The sequence below is a fragment of the Rhipicephalus microplus genome, chromosome 5, assembly GCF_043290135.1.
Source record: "Rhipicephalus microplus isolate Deutch F79 chromosome 5, USDA_Rmic, whole genome shotgun sequence".
Taxonomy (NCBI): domain Eukaryota; kingdom Metazoa; phylum Arthropoda; class Arachnida; order Ixodida; family Ixodidae; genus Rhipicephalus; species Rhipicephalus microplus.
The window spans coordinates 144088671-144108620 of NC_134704.1; the positions used below are offsets into that span (position 1 = coordinate 144088671).

The 19950-nt window shown below is 43.3% G+C and overlaps 1 protein-coding gene across 5 annotated transcripts in view; it reads right to left on the reverse strand.

Annotated features, from left to right (window-relative positions):
• The window catches only part of LOC119173699 (proclotting enzyme), a 74225-nt gene continuing 54275 nt past the window's right edge, over positions 1-19950 (reverse strand). For all 5 annotated transcript variants that reach the window (XM_075896008.1, XM_075896004.1, XM_075896005.1 and 2 more), the window contains 6 exons: positions 13969-14019; positions 12552-12637; positions 9906-9997; positions 7877-8121; positions 5406-5539; positions 1-387 (listed from right to left, as the gene is read on the reverse strand). In XM_075896008.1, the coding sequence (XP_075752123.1) occupies positions 208-387; positions 5406-5539; positions 7877-8121; positions 9906-9997; positions 12552-12637; positions 13969-14019 (788 nt within the window). In that variant the 3' untranslated portion in view covers positions 1-207. The remainder of the gene's footprint in view (positions 388-5405; positions 5540-7876; positions 8122-9905; positions 9998-12551; positions 12638-13968; positions 14020-19950) is intronic.

Consider the following 19950-nt stretch of genomic DNA (forward strand, 5'->3'; position numbering starts at 1 on the left):
TCACTGGCCATGATAGATTTATTGCGATGAGAATATGCGTGGCATTCCTTGAGCGCCTGCTTCTTCTGCAAAGACAGCTTTCTGGTTTCACTGTCTGTGCTTTCAAAAGCGACATGAGGTGAGCAGTGGTAAGTGCAGCTTCTTCCTTCCGCACCACGATGTGTGACTGGTATTTGGGCGCCCCCACAATGTTCATCAACGCCGCGTCTAGACCGTGCACCACTGCTGGCGAGTTATGTTGTAGACAAAGTCATGGTATGAAGTGACTCTGGTGTAGATGCCGGGGTGTCCCTTGCGACCACATCCGATTCCCGTCGAGACAATGCCCATCTGGACCACCCGGCTCGGAACGTGCACAGGGGACATAAGCGGGCCTCCGCTGTCACCCTGCGATTAGCGTCAACGTCATAACACGATTTCAATTACACAGCCAATTCAGCATAAGCACAAAAATATTCAAAAATATCTTTTGAAGCACTCCCGAGAAGACCCTATCAGGCCCGAAGATGACAAAAAAGAATGGAAAGGAGAAGCGTACATAAAACTCGTATTATATAGTAGAGAGCTCTAAAATAGTCTAGGCAAGGCTTCCAATTAACGTCAATCACCACAGCGCAAGCGCCGAGTGCTAATCTGTTTCGCGCGCCAGTTAATTGAAGGAAATCGCGGGAGACCTCAACTACCACTAACTTAGCGTACGCTATTCTGAAACTGCATAATACCCTTGATGTCTAAGCAAGAACCAATCTACATCCCTGGAAGCTTTATAGTTCTTCAAGTGCGAAAAAGCCCTGGTTATCAGTCCCATGGTTGTCCTTGCCATTGTGTACCTATTTTAATGCTGCCAAAGCACGGAAGTATTTGCTTGTCCACGAATCATTCTCGTTCTCATAAAATCCTTCAACTTCGTTGAAGCAGAGCGAAAAATGGAGACAAGAGATGTACCAGCCATACACAGCACTGTGATCCTGCAATCTTTCATTGTCTCCGTTTTTCGCGTTGCTTCTTGCGATGATAAAGAACCAACTCGACCAGCAAGATGCTATTTGAAAGGTCAGCCATCCAGAGCTTTTTTTATTGCGATAGCAATATTATGGACACTCTCGGCTAGAGTTTGCCGCCGGCATTGGAATCGATGCTCAGCACAGTATGTGTATACGTTTTTATATATGTGAAAACGCAAGAAAGAAAAAAATAGAAAAAAAAGACTTCGGCGCGTAGAGTTGAACGTGGGACCGTTGCGTCTTGAAACGAGGCGTTAACCCCTAAGCCACCGAGGCGCACGTGCTTCACCGCTCAAACAACAACCTACTTATTTATACCAAACACCGCTGATAACGGGCATCTGGGGGGGGGAATGGTGTTTTCAGCATTTCCAGCAAGATGGTGCAATGAGCGCGCGCCGCCACATCGCACGGCTTGCGCGCTCTAATCTCCCACGCGTACAAAGCAACGCTTAGAAAAGGGGCGCGACGGATCCTTGTGCGCCCTTAAATCTATGCTTGCCCGCCCTTATCTAGCGATGGGGAGTACGGGAGGATCGTACATCTTGGCTGGCCTCGGGCTTTACCTGGAAGAATTCTACTGTAGTTACCCGGCACGCAAAGGTCACTGCAATCATCACAGTCTCCTTTCGCGAAAAGCGCGCGCTATCCAGACACAGCGAAGTAACAACTGACAAGCTTATTCTGATGATGTTCAGAATAAGCGTGTATCCCTACCTGTGAGTACGTTTCGTGTGCCACTTCTGCGTGAGAAACATGGGGCACGTTTTGATCTACTTGCCATTCTGTGCGTGACCTTGAAATTTGTTGCTGTCGCGTTCATTGCTTCGCCTTTCCACCAAAACTGTGACTTTTTCTTTTTATGCAAGTTATATTTGTTTATGCGTCACTGTATGAATGAAAACATTTAGGCTTGTTGCTTTGCCAATAGAATGCGTCACAGTATTAACGCATGCAGTGACATTTTCTAAGGGCAAACTAACAAGACCAAATTGCAGTCGTATGTCTGTGGCCGCTCTCGGAAAACGGTAGGTGGTCTCTTAATCCGAAAAGACTTCTTTGTAACACGAGCGGTACAATAAGCACATCTATCCGCAGAAACTTAGGTCACTTTACAAGGGGTGGAGTTACAATCTACTAGAAAAGCTGGAAAGAGCTACTAGACTTGTACTACATCAATGGTGAGTCTACGATTATAACAAAACAGCATTCCCAGAAATAAGTGATGCTGTTTAACGCCAGGCCACAGCCAAAGAACATGTGCCTTATATTTCATGTAGGTAGGAGGGACGCCTGCACACGGACACTACTTCTCCGAACTAAAGCACCCCATAAGAAACAATTGTGTAGACGTGGCCAATTGAGATACAGGAATACCAATACGGCAGTTTTTAAAATACTTAAACAGCACTTGTATACAATGATTACGGCTACGCCATAGAAACATTTTAGGCTGATACTTTTCTCAGAGCGCTCACAGTGTACATGTAAACTATTTGCGGGCCGAGTGTGTGACACTACAATCCGTATTTAGGAGAAAACTCGAACTAAGATTTCGGGAGACATTGTATTTATAATTATTCCGGCTCACTCGTCTAATACATGAAGAGAAGCCGTGCACACACTATCTGGCGAGGTTTCGGCGTGGCTGCAAGCGATGGCTTTGGGCCTGGATAGATTAGACGATGAATTATGATTTACTACGTGTCAACACGAGCCTGTGCAATCGAAGGAACTTGTTCAACAATGACAAGTCTCGAAGGCGCTCTCTTCCGGATGCAACTCCTGACTTACGAGGTGCCACTAACCACAAAATCATAGCTCTCGTCCATGTGGGGCTGGTCTCCCGAGAATTCTGGCTGTGTGATAACTGAATACCGAAACACATTTGACCGCAAAGTCTGGCAGTGTCCGGAGGATACATCGCCTATAGATTAGAGCACATACTTGCTTTCGGGACCTTTGCAGACAGTGCTGCCCACCTAGGGCTCAAATGCTCAATCACTGGCAGCCATCCAGCTGTGAGAAGCGAGCCCTGAAGCCACCCAGTTCGGGCAATCCACTTTCAAGGTCTAGGTATTTCCTGATCTTTAATAATGCCTCTTTGGGCTTTTGTTGCGAAGAATTGTCGGGATAAGAGATTTGTATTACCTGGGACTCGTATTTTCTTTGTACTAGTAAGTCATTTTGATTTAATATCCATCATATTATCGCACTTCAATGGGGACAAACATTTTGAAAATAGCACGTGTTTTCAAATTCGCTGCATTCAGAAATTACCAGGTAGACAAAATTCTCCCTGGGACGTGCCTGGTGTTGAATTCCCAATTTTCGCCTAACAACAAAAAACCAAGTGAGCAATTTTTCTGGTTGGGGCAGTTTTCTTCGTTTCATTTTGTATATTCATGATATGAGCTTCCAGTTTGGTGAGAAATAGCAACCACGCTTCGTGGCTGAAGTTTTCTAATTCACTCAAGGTGAAGCTGTAGACATGCGCACATAGGGCTTATTTTTAATTAAGTTCACTTTCTGTAGCCACGGAACCTATCTGACTGCCATCGCCGCTTATCACGACAGAGCAAGTCGCACGTGGGCACAAGCAGTGCTCGCTTCCTCCTCTCTCCTCCTGGCTATGAAAGCCTGATTGTACGATCAAGAAACATCCAATTCTTTGCTCGCATTTCACTCGTCTCATTCGGGGATGGGAGCATACTTTGCGTGATAGCCTACTACGTAACAGTGGCAACGAAAGCGGAAAAAATCCTTGGAGTCAAGAACGACCCAGACAACGGAGACCGAGCAGCGGCTGTGGAAAGAATTGTTTCATTAGTGCCTCAACAGCCAACGGAGTACGATGACGAAAGGGACAACTGGAAAGCCTACATCATAAAAGCAGAGGGTTACTTCGTAGCGATGGGTATCAGCAACCAGGCGAAGAAGAGTGCATTGCTTATCGTGGCGCTGAACACAAGAGTCGTTCAAGTGCTCGCATGAAGGATGGCGCCAAGGAAGCCCAACTCACTCACGTATGAATAAGCAGTTAAAACACTGGATGATTACTTCGACTCAAAGCGCCACGAAACTACGGAAAGTTTCCGGTTTTTCAACCGCGCTCAAAAGCAAGGTGAGCCTGTTAGTGAATTCATTCTGGAACTACGACACACTGTCGATAAATGTTTTTTGGCTCAATGCTAGATCAAATGCTTCGAGACCATATCGCATACGGTGTACGGTCCAGGGTGTCGCAGAAGTCTTTGCTGGCCAAAGAAAATTTAACACTGCAGGAAGCGAAAACCATGGCACTCGTAGCTGAACCGGCGGGAAAAGCGGCGGAGAAAATTAGCTTAGAGCTAACAGGGCTTAAGGTTGATGCGTGACAGAGAACGGGAAACCAGGTGGTGTCGGAATGCAGCCGGTGTGGCAGCAGCAAGCATAGCTGCAATGCTTGTGGTGGTTTGAGGGCACCATGCTACCGCTGTGGTAAGCTAGGGCATAATGCTAAGAAGTGCTCGAGGGATGCCCGAGGTCTAAGGTTTAGGTCAAGCAGGTGAGCACCTAGGGCCGTACTTGGTCGAGCTCTTGCAGTAAATATTGACTCTAATGACGTAGACTTTGATTATGCTACGCATGTGTGGACACTAAGCTCGGTACGTATTGCTCAATCGGAACCGCCTATCAAACGCACTTTTCAATTCGGGTGGCCCCGCTGCAGTGGTCTAGTGACTACCCCCGTATTCTAGAGCGTCCCTTCACTCAACGCTTCACCTTCACTTGAGAAGGCCGATGGAAGCGCCCTCACTAGGCCAGGCAAGTCACTGCATATCAGCGATAATGTGGTGCGATTCTCGAGCAGCGCAGCGCCATTTTCAGCCGAGTGCTCAACTTTGTCAAGTGAAGGGTGAAAGTCGAGTCGAGGAGCGTTTGTGAATACGGTGTTAAGGTACTCAGCTGCTGATCCGCGGGTAGTGGAATCGAATCCCGGCTGCGGCAGCTGCATTTTCGATGTAGGCGAAAATACTGCAAGCTCGTGTTCTAGATTTAGGTGCACGTTAAAGAACGCCAGGTGGTCGAAATTTCTGGAGCCCTCCACTTCGGCGTCTCTCATAATTGCATGGTGGTTCTGGGACTATAAAGACCAACAATTCTTAAAATGTGTTGGTTTCCATTTTAAGGCTAATTCAGAGTGAACCTCGATAGATCTGTTCGTTTGCAAAGTGGCTAGGATCGCGATGTGCTTGTAAAGAGAGAGAACGCTTGTTTGAGAGAAATTACGACATTTTCTTGTATCTTAGTAATAAATAATAAGGCAATAACACATTTATGCTTTAGTTAGACAAAGCAGTAGTTCACATGTATTCTATAGCACGGAGAAAGTGCACAAAGATCATGACGGAGGCTTACCTGGCAGGCGTCTTCAACGTCACCACCGGCACAGATGTTCGACTCGAGAATGATGGCACCGTATTTCGTCGTGCACTCGGACTGGGCGACGAATGGAACGTTGGCTTCTTTGGGCGTCTGTCTGTCTCGACCGCCTAGGTTAGTAAAGATATAGTTCAGAAACTACAGGCCTCATTGCTGCTATTCACAATTTTCATCGGGTGCATCATTGTCACAGGTTTCACTCTAGGCAATGTAATTTCGTTGATAAGATCCTGCATATTAGGTTACTTGGACTAATACGTTTTTTAGCGGTGAAGCTCCCTAAAGCGTGGGTCTGTCCATACCTTGTGTGTATGAAGTAATACGTAACCGCCGGTGGCACATACTCGCTCTAGAGGGGGCATGTGCTACAGGGGATGAGAGATGTAAGAAGACGGTACTCGAAGTGTTGACTAGATGAACGCACGGATGAACGGACAGACAGACTAGCAGACAGATGGACGGATGGCTAGACGTGCGAACGAACGGTCGGAGGGACGCACAAACAGACAGATTGATGGAGAGGCTCACGAACAGACTAACGGACGGACGCAAGGACAGACAGAGGGACGCATGGATGGACGGATGGTCGCGTGGACGGATGGAAGCAAGAACGAACGGACGGACAGAAGCACGGGCGGGTTGACGAATGCTTCGCCCCACTTATCATCATTCACTTCGTGGATATGCTGATTTTTTAAAATCTTGAACCGATTCCTTTTCAAATAAGGCATTTTCACGCGTTTAACACACTCCCAACTTCCCCCAAGGTTTGAAATTGCAATCGCACAAGTGAATAGGGACCGATATATCTAAATTACATGCTTAATCTTCAGTAGAGTAACCAAAGTTCCCTCAAAAAAGCCAGGATCGTCACGTTGCAAAGCCGCTGAGGAAACAGCAGCGTCGGTTCTGGGGCTAACATATCGCTACGAGCTGATATTTTAGTCACAAAATGAAGAACGTAGAACTAAAACTGACCAGATACAACAGACAGTGTTGTGCAATAACAGTGTGTCGCTGATTGAGTAGCATATTTTCCTCTTTTTTCTAACCACTTTAATTAGTAGGATTTTGCATAATGCGTATTATTTTCTGATTTCCGTGGGAAATGTATGAGAGAGATTACCATTGGACTTACACCGATTATGACACCACGGTCAATTCAAAAGATCTTCAATTTTCCTGATTGAACTGTGAGGACAGTTTTTGTGCACCATTTTATTATTATCTTAGGTTTTAAGTCCCAGAACTATACGACGTGATTTCGAGAGACGTCTTAGTGGAGAGCTCGAGAATTCGCGATGATCTGGTGATCTTAAACGTGCTGTGACATAGCACAGTATGCAGGCCTCTGGAATTTCACCTCCATCAAAATACAGCCACTGTAAACTTTATCGAACCAGTGGCCATCGGGTCAGCAGCCGGGCACCATAACCCCTGCTCCACCGCGGTAAACTACGTCCGTATTTTTTCCTAACATAATGAACCTCGCAATAGATAATTGAATAAGATAAATTCAGAAAGGTCGTATTTCATGCATGGGCAGGCGCAAAGAGTAGATTCATCTAGGTGGGTGCCATATATGCCCCGTAATGTATTGGGTAGCAACTTTCTCGCGATTGTTCAAAGTGCGGTGTTATTACCATGCTTGTTTTTTTCGAAAATGACAGTGTCTGAGATGACAGACGTTGTACTACAAGAACTGCTTATTCCCCGGCTTAATTGCCGGAAGGCTGAAGACTGAAGCAGGACTTTGAGAACAAGACTTCATGGCTTTATCGGCTTTGCATCCATAGCGATGGTCCACTTATTTTTAAAACTCCGTCGATAGAATAAAGGGAGGGGGAGAGGCTGCGTTGAAACATCGTTCCTGCTAACTCAGAACCCTCCACAAGCTTACGTACGGGTAACAGATTGAACAGGGGGTCTCGTGTATAACAATCCCAGCATTAGTGGGCGCGTTTCTTTATGAAATTGCCATAGAAAATCATCAACGTGTACACTAATTATAAAGAACAGTTTTCTTTTTTTAAACATACAATTTGGCTTACACTTACAGTTACATGCAACCTAAGGTAGTTGCTACTTTTAAGCCCAACCTAAATACAATATGCAATACCTAAGTTCATTGCACCACAAAAGATAGCGGCTGGCGCCACGTTCACGTCGGCAAAGTTACACTTGATGTAATTACACTTACACGGCATTGCACTTGATGTAATGACTTTCGGTGCGTCTCTTGTTCTTTCCGAGGCTCTTGATATGGCACAGAAGTTAAATTGCAACTAAATAAACAAAGTTTCTGTGCTAAGTAGCAACACAGAAACGCATCAAGGTGAAATACATCTGTGCCGCAATGGTTCAAGACCCACTCGAGCAGCGAAAATTGAGAGAGCTCAAGAGATTCTGGCCTACACGTGTTATGAAGTCCTTGAGTGGGTTCTCACCGTAAGACTCCCGGCCCCATCCGGCTATGATTCCATCCTTTCCCACCATGTCTTTGGCGCCGAGGGGAAGGCATATGGGCCTCTGGAACTCATTGTAGTTCACGCTCACTGTGAGCTCTATAAGGGCGATGTCATTGACGAGGTTGCGCTTCCTGTAGTGTGGGTGCATGTGACAGCGCTGGACCGCCTGAAGTGGACCATCGGTGAGACGATGGACTCCCGTCTTGACGCTGAGGCCCTTTTGACTGAAACGAGATATTTCGAGAACAGATACGAGTATTAACCCAGGACGTGCTCGCGACAATGCCGCCACTTAGATGGCAACCACTCTCACATTCTGATAAGAATTCAGATAACATTGAAGAGAGTCATAAAGCAAATAACGCCGACATTTTAGCAAAACCATAACAAGTCAAGCAGTAGGCCCGAAACAAGAGGAAAGCCAGTTGACCGTGACAGCATCAATAAACCAACAAGCAGGATTTACTCTTCAAGCAATGTCATAAAAGCTGCGATTTCCTTGTAGCATGTACGTTTTGGCGGAAAAAAATTATCAAATTAAAAATATATCTCGTAAATACAAGACAAAGTTTACCTTCCTGATCCTTGTGAATTGGTCAGCCGAAACAGAGACAATAGAGTTTAATTTACCTTTTCCTTCATTTGTTCTTTACGGCAGCAAGCAACGTACTCCCCTTGTGTACACTCATAAAAGACACGAACCACGGTAATGCGCACCAAAATCGTTTTCTATGCAGCCTAGTCGTGAGCTGTCTGCTGTCGAGAGAATTTATTGGACGCAATTGGTAACGAGAGCATTACTGTGATATATTTCATTAGTGAAAACTCCTCGACAGCAGACGCCTTGCCACTACATGGTACAAATGACATAGGTGCGTGGACGGCACTGGTCCATAAATTTGCTCACGGGTGTACGTACATTGTCAGCTGCATTAACGGCACATGTTCACATATACATTCTCAGTTGAATTAACAGAGAACATTTCACCGAACTATTGCCACCAGGAAAACATGTTACATGGCCCCGTCTCAAGAAGGTGAAAGCCTTAAATACCTCTTCAGGTAGATGTTAGCTGTAACGCCAACACGAGAGATGCAAAAAAACAAAAGAGAGATTTTGAGATCACACCACAGATCGTTAAATTTGTTATGTAATGCACCATCACCATGGAAACGCATAACATGACGTCCCATGACGACGTCATGAAATGAGATCGTCGCATGCTGAAAGGCAGGCCATCTTCCGCAAGAAATGTGAATTCACATAAAATGCCTGCTATTTTCGGGACACTGCAAAGCTGTGTTGGGTGCAAGACGCTTTCGAGGGAAGGGCTTAGCAGAGAGGAGAAATAAAATAATGACTTTCACCCTTATTAGGCAAGTGCATAAAGGGCTATGTGACATATGCAAGGTGGTGGGTTCGAGTCGCACCTTGGTCACGCAAATACAGTTGCAAGGTCCCGGCTCCTAAATCTGAAAAGCGGCTTAGTGTCATTGTTATACGCTAGGCGTATAATAATAATAATAATAATAATAATAATAATAATAATAATAATAATAATAATAATAATAATAATAATAATAATAATAATAACATGAATTATTATTATTATTATTATTATTATTATTATTATTATTATTATTATTATTATTATTATTATTATTATTATTATTATTATTATTATTATTATTATTAATATTATTATTATTATTATTATTATTATTATTATTATTATTATTATTATTATTATTATTATTATTATTATTATTATTATTATTGTTGTTGTTGTTATTATCTGCTTAATCATCATTATAGCACCGTCCGGACATCGCCATTCATGGTTCAAGAACCGCAATGATGGAGTAGCGGCTGCTGCTATATGCCGGGCGTTTTGTTGCCAACTCAAAACTATAGCAACAGCTATACTTTGCGCAGTCTCAATACACAAAGTGCTGGTGCCTGACCATTTTGGAGATTTGTTTTCGCTGACAAGAGCCTGCCACTTACCCGTCGCAACAGTGAGCAGCGGTCAGAACATGGCTCCGTGATACCAGACTACCCACGCAGATGAAGGCGTTGTATTCGTCAAAGATGGCCACCTGACAAAAACGCCATATTACAACACAGTAACTTCAATGTCAAGCACATGGAACCCCCACTTTGAATCCCCTCGTTTTGCGTGATAAATTCTGAATCTTTGAGTTAGGGAATTCTCCACACATTTTTTCTAGCCAAAAATAAATTACTAAAGAAGGATGCAGCTGAGAATAATAATGAAAAGCAAGAAACAATGGGGGAGATGAACAACAAGACAGAAGGCAGGGAGGTTAAACAGGCACATGCCTGGTTTGCTACCCTACGCTGGGGGAATGGGAAGGGGGCATAATGAAGAAAGAGAGAGGAAAGAGAAGAGAAAGAGTAAAAACAGAGGATTGTCAGTCAATGGGCTGACGCGTATGCAGCGGTGGCACTACACAAAAGTTAAAGGTGGTCACGTAGGCCTGTAGTCCACAAAAAGCACAAGACAGCATTGACTGCTTTATGAGTTGACGAAAGGCGAGGACAATGATACCAAGGAAAGTATAAGGGATGATATTGGAAGTAAATACTGTAGAATGCGAATAAAAAATGGACGAAAAAACAACTCACCACCTGTAGGATCCAAACCTGCCACTTTCGAATAACGCGTTCGGGGCATTCGACGCGTTATTCGAACGTCGCACGTTCGGTCCCTGTCCACGGCAAGTTATCACTTCGTCCACGTTTCTTTCTGAACATTTGTATTGCAGTTTCTTGTGATAAGATCCCCTGTACATTCTTTGGTAACATTGTCTGTTATATCTCATTATTAGTGTGTCTAACAAAGAAAACCATCACTTCAAGTTACACTTCATTTCTTGTGCAACAGAAAGGGAGCACATAGCATTGCAGCCGGAATTGATTGCTTTCGATTATCACTGCTAATGCTAATAGCCTATGGGCCACTCGACGAGACATACCTAGTGTTGAGAAAACGTGCCGAGCTTTTTAAAAAAACGCGTAGGCCTGGACGAGGCAATGTCTGGGACGAAAGCGTGGGCTTGATGTAAAGGACACCAAAGATCACAAAGTGCCATACGCACGGGTAATTGTCTAAAGGGGTTTTATTCAGGCTGGTGAGGCATGTAAAGGGTTGTACCATTCAAATAGCCCTGCACTCAAACTGTTACAAAGATTTCGTCTGAACAGACCTCACGCCGTCTCGATCACTACGTACACATCAAATTCTACAAAGTGTTCCACAATGTTCGACTTTGAGCATTTTATTATTTCTGACATGAATCAGTTACTGAACCGTTTGACTTAACTTTTAATCTTGTTGGTGGTGCATATGACTCTACAGTCTTTTCTCATCAATGTCATTTTGCGACCAACCTGTCCAACTTTTAAGCTGGCTCACCCCTTTCTATTCAATGAGCATACTTAATTAACCATTCACCTATTCATCTAAAACTTGTTTTATGACTTTTTAGTCAAACAACAAACACTGCGAATTATACATGTCAAGTCTTGCAATCATTTTAAGTAACCACGCAACACTTGTACAAGTCATTGTAAATACACTTCTGAACTTTCACATGCACATGAATTCTGTTTTTTTAATATTTTTATAGAATTAGGGCTATGCAGAAATCAACAAAGTGGTCCGGCATCGACATTCTGAAAGCACTGTATTATGAACGCATTCATAGTCGTCTAAGTTACGGTGTTACGTTATAGGCTAATTCATATTCAGTTCACTTTTTTACTGTGAAAGATTCTACAAAAGCAAGCCATTAAGTTTATTACATCCGCAAGTCAAACGATGTTAGTACCTCTTGGCTTAGTACTCCTCTATTCCAAGTAATTCACTTTCAGCTCTATACATTAACAACATGTTTCGTTTTTTTTAATGAATCATCGTAAGCTCATATTCAATTTTGTGCTAGCCTGACTATTACCTAATCTCCAGAAGCTAGATATACAGTATTAATAACTTCTTTCTGCCGAAAGAAATAGTAAACATAGAAAAAAGAGATCGTCATATGATCATTGAGGAAATCATTCCCATCGTAGCTAAAATAAATAATGCCTATTTATGAATTTAGGCTAAAGCTGCAAGACTTTTTCTTCAATGTGTAACTGTTGCAACGCAATAACTTGGTTAACTAAGTCTCTGTGGTTGATGAGTTTATATTTCCAATTGCTGAAATACTTAACTATGTATAGGTTACAAATCATGAAGTATTTTTCTTCTATAGACAACTTTTATTCATTTCAGTATATTATCACGGGAGTTCCTACCGATGGTTTGTAATCTCAGAACCTTCTTGTATATGTTTACCTGCAAAGTCATTCTTACTTCAAGAATGTTGACAAGATTCATTGATTGAATGAGTTGATTGATTGACTCGTTGATTGATTGATTGATTGATTGATTGATTGATTGATTGATTGATTGATTGATTGATTGATTGATTGATGTAGTGGTCGACAAACGCAGGATGAGCATACCTCAGCGATTAAGCTACCACTGAGACACAGCTTCTTGAAATGAAGAAGCGACTGTGGCCTGTGGGAGTGATTCCGTTTTGCCTGTATTCACCCCTATTGCACATTGGTGCCTATACTTACAAGCCAAGGGTGTTTATACTCGGTGTACTCTTCACCACCAACAATCCTGGGAAGCAGCTCCTGTGGCTTGCCGCAATCCGTCATGCCTGCAATAGCATAATTTCTTTCGGTTTGCATACTTCGACATGCTACCAGATATCGTAAAATACTGTGTAATTTACATTAACTGCGACTATATGGAGCTCAGAGACGTTGTGCCGTCTGATTCGCATCATTTTGTCACCATATAAAAACAGGTTTGCTTTGACCACTTTGCAGAGTCGAATACTGTGTATGCGTTTTTTAGCAAGCACTATATTTAGAAAACCAGCTTGCTTACTAGCTTAACTATCAATCACTTGAAAGTGATAGTTGTAGATGAATATAAACAGTAAAACTCTGTTTATCAGAAGGGAGTCTGCCCTCGGCTCCTATTCTTGGGTCTTGGAATGCAGCCGTGTCCCTCAAGTATGCAGAGCGCTTCTTTGGTAGAACGAAATTTTGTATTACAATTTGGCCTAAATATATATAAAATTGAAGCAACACGAGATGACCCATCTTCCAAAATTATATGGATTAAAATATCTGTGAGGACATTCAGACAAGTGCTATTTTTTCTAGCTAGGACATGGCGAAACTAAACGTGTGGAAAGTGTCATCAGTGCTATAAATCTTACATTTGTAGGCTATAGTCACTGACTAAAGCAACGTAGTCAGGCTATAGTGGGATGAACACGAGTCACCAATGCACTTTCTGGTACTGGACGTTACCAAAGGTCGGGCAGAAAACGAACGCCACTTTAGAGCACTTGACTTTATTCGTTGTAAAGAAACTTTTCCTGAGTTATGATTTAAAATTCTAGTATCATCGAAAGCTATCATGCATTGTAAAGAACTGTTGTAAACTCAAGCAATGTTGAATATGCCCTAATTACTCGAATGACCCTAACAATGCGATTCTAATACGAAAGCCTGGTTGGTATTTATTGAAATTATGGAAAAAAGTAAGCTCTTTTTAGAATTTCTCTTTGGAAATAAACATTACTAATAAAAAAAGAAGTTATATATATTTTTAACATGTGTCTTTTCTAGCTGCCTAATTGTGGTGTCTGTAAGTAGGGCTTGTGACAGGCTGACTGTTCAAAGACTGAAGTGCACTCTTGGATTTGAAGCAGCACTTCTGGATCACATGCTGCTGCATTGAAAAATATGGCGCACATTGAACAAAGGTGTTGCAAAGTCCAAACGGCTGTTTGATCCGAGTGTTATCACTCCAATTCATTTGTTTGCTTTCTTACCTCTGGAGGTACAAGCGCATGACAATTCTATGTAATTAACAATGAAGCTTACTTGGCGCTTGTTAATAATGCTTGCAGTTGCTGTCTATTGAAATGTTTCTTGAAGTCGTCTTCCATTCAGAATAAGCACACTCACTTACTGCAAGGGACTGGCTGGTACCTTTCTGTAGGTCGAGTCGGGGTAACGGACCCTGAAACGTAAATAAAACGCCCCGAGTTCTCGTGAATGTTACTGTGACATCGCATTGGCAACCATGAAGGCCTTTTTAGACATGCTTGAAAAGAACTATTTCAGTTTAGAGAGTCAATATTAAGAGTGGACATTGCTGTAAGGTGCTGGCATGTTCAGTAAATTATGAGACCATTACTTTGTACAGAAAGATTACGGTCAATAAGTCTTGATGCTTTGTAGTTAGTGAGATTTCGCTAAAGCCTTATTCATCTCATTAAACGAGTTTATGCTGCCGCAATTCTTAGCGTTGAATTAGGAAATATCACTGGCAACAGTGGCAAGACTTAGCATGTGACATCTGAAAATGAGTTTGCTTTCTTTCAACATGTGCACGTACACCTTCAATTAGGGAATATTTTTTGTTTAAGAAAGAGGGTGAGAAAAACGATATTTATCAGGTAAACGCCGAACGCCGTAGGCTGACGAAACTTGAGGCTGTGCAAGTTTGAGCCCATTGCTTGTGAAAGACACTAAATACCACCAGCATAAAAACAAGCGTTCAGTCCAAAGATATTAACCATCTGTCATATATACGACAAAACATGAACAAAAAGGAGATATTTGGCCAGTGAATAAAAAACCCTGAAAAATAAAGGTAATTCACGAACAACATCAATGTATAAGGACCAAAAAAAGGGGTCATCCACGCAACACCACAGTGAACAATAGGACCGTGAGCATGTAAACACAAAACAAGTGAAGTTGACAGCAATCGTGCAAGAAGTGTTGACTTTTTCCGGAACCAGTGTTTCGGGAATATATTGAACTACCTCGGTGTATTTTTACATTGAAACTTCCCCCCAAACACTTGGTAAAAATTAAGGACAGAAGTGGAAGTGATTGAAAGATTTGAAATTAAGGCAGTCGGTTTGATTCACTGTTTTTTAGTAAATAATTGTGGCTTGAACTGAAAAGGTAACCACGAGGATAAGAAAAAGTGTCACCTTACATAATCAGGCACCGCATGCTTTGAGTGTCGCTCATTGAACCAAGAAATCTTTGTAACGATACGCAAACAGATTTCAAATTTCAAAAATGACTTGAGAGCAGTGCACGAGCCGTACATTTCACGATGCAGTAACAGCGTTGTCGCAAAAGTACGTTGTGTAGATGCACATATGTGAAATAATTTCACGTAAATATGCGCTTCTTTACGTGAGCCCTTTCTCCCACCGTGGTGGTCTAGTGGCTAAGGTACTTGGCTGCTGACCCGCAGGTCGCGGGTTCGATTCCCGGCTGCGGCGGCTGCATTTCCGATGGAGGCGGAAATGTAGGCCCGTGTACTCAGATTCGGGTGCACGTTAAAGAACCCCAGGTGGTCAAAATTTCCGGAGCCCTCCACTACGGCGTCTCTCATAATCAAATGGTGGTTTTGAGACATTAAACCCCACAAATCAATCAAATCAACGTGAGCCCTTTCCTCATTTTAATGAGGAGCCCTGTCACATATCGCTTCATGATATTTCAGTTTATTTTGTGCGTGTTTCTCAGTACACATTCAGTGGAGCATAACCACACGTATTGCGCAATTATTTCATCTTCCGTCCTTTCTTTGTAAGCGCTGAACATTTCTACGTATGAATTCATATGAACTAGCCCAGCTTGCCGTCATAACCGGCAGGCGAATGAAATGCACGTGACGAGAACGAAATTAGGCGGATGTTAGCTGCGTCAGCACTCAGAACGGGGCGTGTTCGGCATGTATGAAAACACCACGCTAATCATACGCGCTCGTCACTTGTAAAATGTGGCACACGTGTTTTTTATAAATAATACAAAGTCCCACTTTCGTTCATTCGAACGAAAGAGAAAATCTTGCGTAGTAATGCGTGCTGCTCTGTTACGTTCCAAAACCACGATTTGATGATGAGGGACGCCGTAGTGAAGGGATCCGAAAGTTTTTATATCCTTGTTTCAGTTAACGTGCATCTGAATTAGGTATACGGGCATCTAGGATTTCGACTCCATCAAAATGAGGTTGCCATAGCTGGGATTTGATGCTGCAATCGGTGGGTCAGCAGTGAAGCATTACAATTACTTTAATACCATGGCAGCTCAGGAAAGCAATCTTAGTAAGTTCTCTAAACAAAGCGTCTCAGAAGGCCCGAAATTCAGGTTTACTGTTTTTTTTATTGAACCACTCTAACATACACACAAACTTCCAAATTTAGCTATACATAATAAATAAAATTTTCTACATTAACCCGAACCATGATATTCATTAGAATTCAGTTTAGCTTTCAGAAAACGGTAAAAGTCGATATATTCTGTTTGTCTTTTGAGAACTTCCAGTTGCACTAAGATCTTGGTGGTAGAACTAGCACCTACCTAGCTAGTTTGATATTGACAACTGTGATCATCCGGGCAATACGGCATTATTTTCTCATTTTTTTTCTTAACTTTGGAATGAACAACTTCGAAAATAGCCCCACCACGTTGGTCTAGTGGCTAAGGTACTCGGCTGCTCACCCGCAGGTCGCGGGATTGAATCCCGGCTTCGGCGGCTGTATTTTCGATGGAGGCGAAAGTACTGTAAGCCCGTGAGCTCAGATTTAGGTGCACGTTAAAAAACCCCAAGCGGTCAAAATTTTCGGAGCCCACCAGTGTGGCGTCTCTCATAATCATATGGTGGTTTTGGGACATTGAACCGAACCCCACATATCATCAGCATCGAAAATATTCATGCTCTACCCTTTTCCTTGGATAATCTGTTTATTCTTCACTAGTTACGTTATTGCATACTTGTCCTCTACTTTACAGAGCAGGTGCTCAAACCACAACATTGCTTGGTTGTTCGAAATCGTGCTATGTTTCTTATTAATGCAATGTAGTTCACACTTTCAGGAAACTGTCAATGTACCATGGCAGAATCTTCGATAATACTGAGGGGTAATTCTTGACGCCTAAAGCACCACAGGAAGAAATAATCACAGATGCAGGATAGCTACTTGAATCAGGTTAGGCGGCTGCATTCAGCTGGCTATCCTAACTCTGTCATTGCATCCGTTTCGGAAACCCTCCTTCAAAAGTTCAAGGGCAAACAAAAGTGCAGGCAGCCGAGGGATAAACGACCTATGGTTGTTCCATATGTTCATAAGGTAGCGCACAACTTCAAGAACGTGGCGAGCAGATACAATGTGTTTGTTGTTTTTTCTGCGCCACGAAAGCTGGCTGGCCTTTGCCCACGTATATCTAAAACACCGAGCGCCTCCACCTGTAGAAAAATACACGCTTCGATGTATGTAGTTTGCGTAGTGGGTGTGGTGTACTTATTCCCACTTAGTTGTGGCTGGGTTTACATCGGCCAAACTGGACGGTGTTTGAACGTGAGAATTAGGGAACATGAGCTTTCTATTCGAAATAATTACGGAGCACATTTTCCTGCGCATTACCGTTCCTGTTCTTGTGAGGCGAGGTTTTCAAGCGTTTCTGTCCTCGCGAGAAGCCCAGATGCTCTGGCCCGTGAAATAATGGAAGCGTTCTGGATAACGGAAAAAGGTGGCTTGTGTATAAGTGACACGTCAGTGATCTTGCACAAGTCTGAGTTTGATTTTTGCGCTTCGTTGATTGATTAGATATGCCAGTTGAATGTCCTCAGTTTATGTCTGTGGCCATGTGACTAGGTGAAGTAGTGTGCTCTGTACATGCGTGTGCGGCTATATATTTCCTGCGTTTCTCCTGCAAATAAATAAGTTGCGAGTTGACGCTCTTTCTGTGTGATTATTTCTTCCTGTGGTGCTTTATGCGTCTAGAATTACCCCTCAGTATGACGAACCAACTAGCCCAACAACAACTACTTCTAAGTTACATTTCTTCTATAGTGGGCCCTGCTTTCTGTTCTAATCTTTCCAACATGGAGCCACTACTACTAGTCGCACACATTGCCTCTGCTACGTGTCACGCAAGATATTTGGCTTTTTGCATCAACAGTGGAATAGTTCCTCTTGAAGTGCAAGCCTTGTTCGGAACAGTCAAGCCTTCAATGGGCCATTCGAAGAGAGTATGCCGGATCTGGAAATCTGAAGTTTGGAGGCAAATCAAGTTTCTGCAAGACTGTCTACGAGCAAAGTGCTTCGAGGTGGACATGTGGTAGTACGCTCTTCACAAGTTAAAAAGATATCATCGAGTAATCGCCCAGACAACGGAGGTTTGGTGGCGATGCACGCTAAACTTTTTGCCTAAGAAACCCAGGAGGGTACCTGCCGATCCAGCCGAGCTTCATTTGCTAGACAACGTGGAGCTACCTGAACGAATTTCTAGCCTGTTGAAGAAAGGAACGAAGTTCTTGGTAACACCGAACCTCCGGGTTCACGAAGTACTGGCTACTAATAGGAGGATAGCCAAGGGTGCACCCGAAGAGGACGGAAAAAGGTGCCTATTGGATGGGGTGGACGTTATTTTGAAGAACGTTCAGCGAACGCATCTTCACCCTGAGGTGAAGGCTGTCGTCACGCACTTTCGGAGGAACCATCTACAGCTCATGAAAGCTTACAAGGAAGGTGGTTTCGTGGTACTGACAGCCAAAGCCTTCAGTGAAAAGGCTATTCAAGCTCCACAGAACTTCGTACCAACGACGTCACAAGCAAGCAAGGTGAAGGCTAAAGCTATTCTGCTATGTAAATATCTTGAACTTTTAAAAATTTCTAAGGCTATTAGCACCTCCAGGCAAGAAACCCTGTCAGTGTTCTTCAGTGCAAAAACACACAAGGTTGACATGCCTTTCAGGTGCGTTGTGAGTGATCGTGACTCGTGGCAGTTGCATGTCAGTAAATTTTTACTCAAGCACCTCAGCACGGTTGAAGTCAGACCCGTTTGCAGTGAACTCGAATGACGTTACGCAGACTCTGCACTGCCTCCAGGGTGGTGCGTACGGCTTTTCAGTCGATGTTGAAGACCTTTCCTATTCTGTGCCGCACTCGGAGCTATTCAAAATCGTCAGAACCTGTATTAAAACGAACGGAGTTCTAGCGTTCGAGAGGGCCGCAGGCGTATCTCTAGATAACTTTATGACGTTGTTGGAATTTTATCTTACCTCAACCTTTGTATGACATGATGGCAATCTTTACGTTCAGCGACAAGAGATCTGCATTGGCTCTTGTGTCACTCCAGTGCTGTGTAACATGTTCTTATCCGCCTTAGACACTGCTTTAGCTCAAGCAATTCACGATGCAAAGGTGCTGAAAGTCTTTCGGTACGTGTACGACTTTTTAGTTATTCTAAACACTAACCCTCTGACGACCACCACTAGTTTAGTGGATGATATTTAAGCACTTTTCAGACATGCTAACGGCCTTTCGTTTTTTGCATGAGCTTCCCATTGACAATAAATTGCAGTTTTTAGACTTGAGCATCATGTTCTCGGAGCGACACGTGTGCTGGGCGTATCATCCACGTTCGCGCAAAGAGCTTTCACCTTTTGATGCAACTCATTCTAAACTTGTAAAAAGAGCCATTGCAACCATGTGCCTCGAGGGCGCGCTAGTGAAATCTTGCCATCACAGGATGCACGATAGCTACTTGAATCAGGTTAGGCGGCTGCATTCAGCTGGCTATCCTAACTAACTCTGCCATTGTATCCTTTTCGGAAACCCTCCTTCAAAAGTTCAAGGGCAAACGAAAATGCAGGCCGCCGAGGGATAAACGACCTATGGTTGTCCCATATGTTCATAAGGTAGCGCACAACCTTAAGAACGTGGCGAGCAGATACAATGTGTATGTTGTTTTTTCTGCGCCACGAAAGCTGGCTGGCCTATTCCCACGTATATCTAAAACACCGAGCACCCGCCGCCACCTGTGGAAAAATACACGCTTCGATGTATGTGGTTTGCGTAGTGTGTGTGGTGTACTTAATCCCACTTAGTTGTGGCCGGGTTTACATCGGCCAAACTGG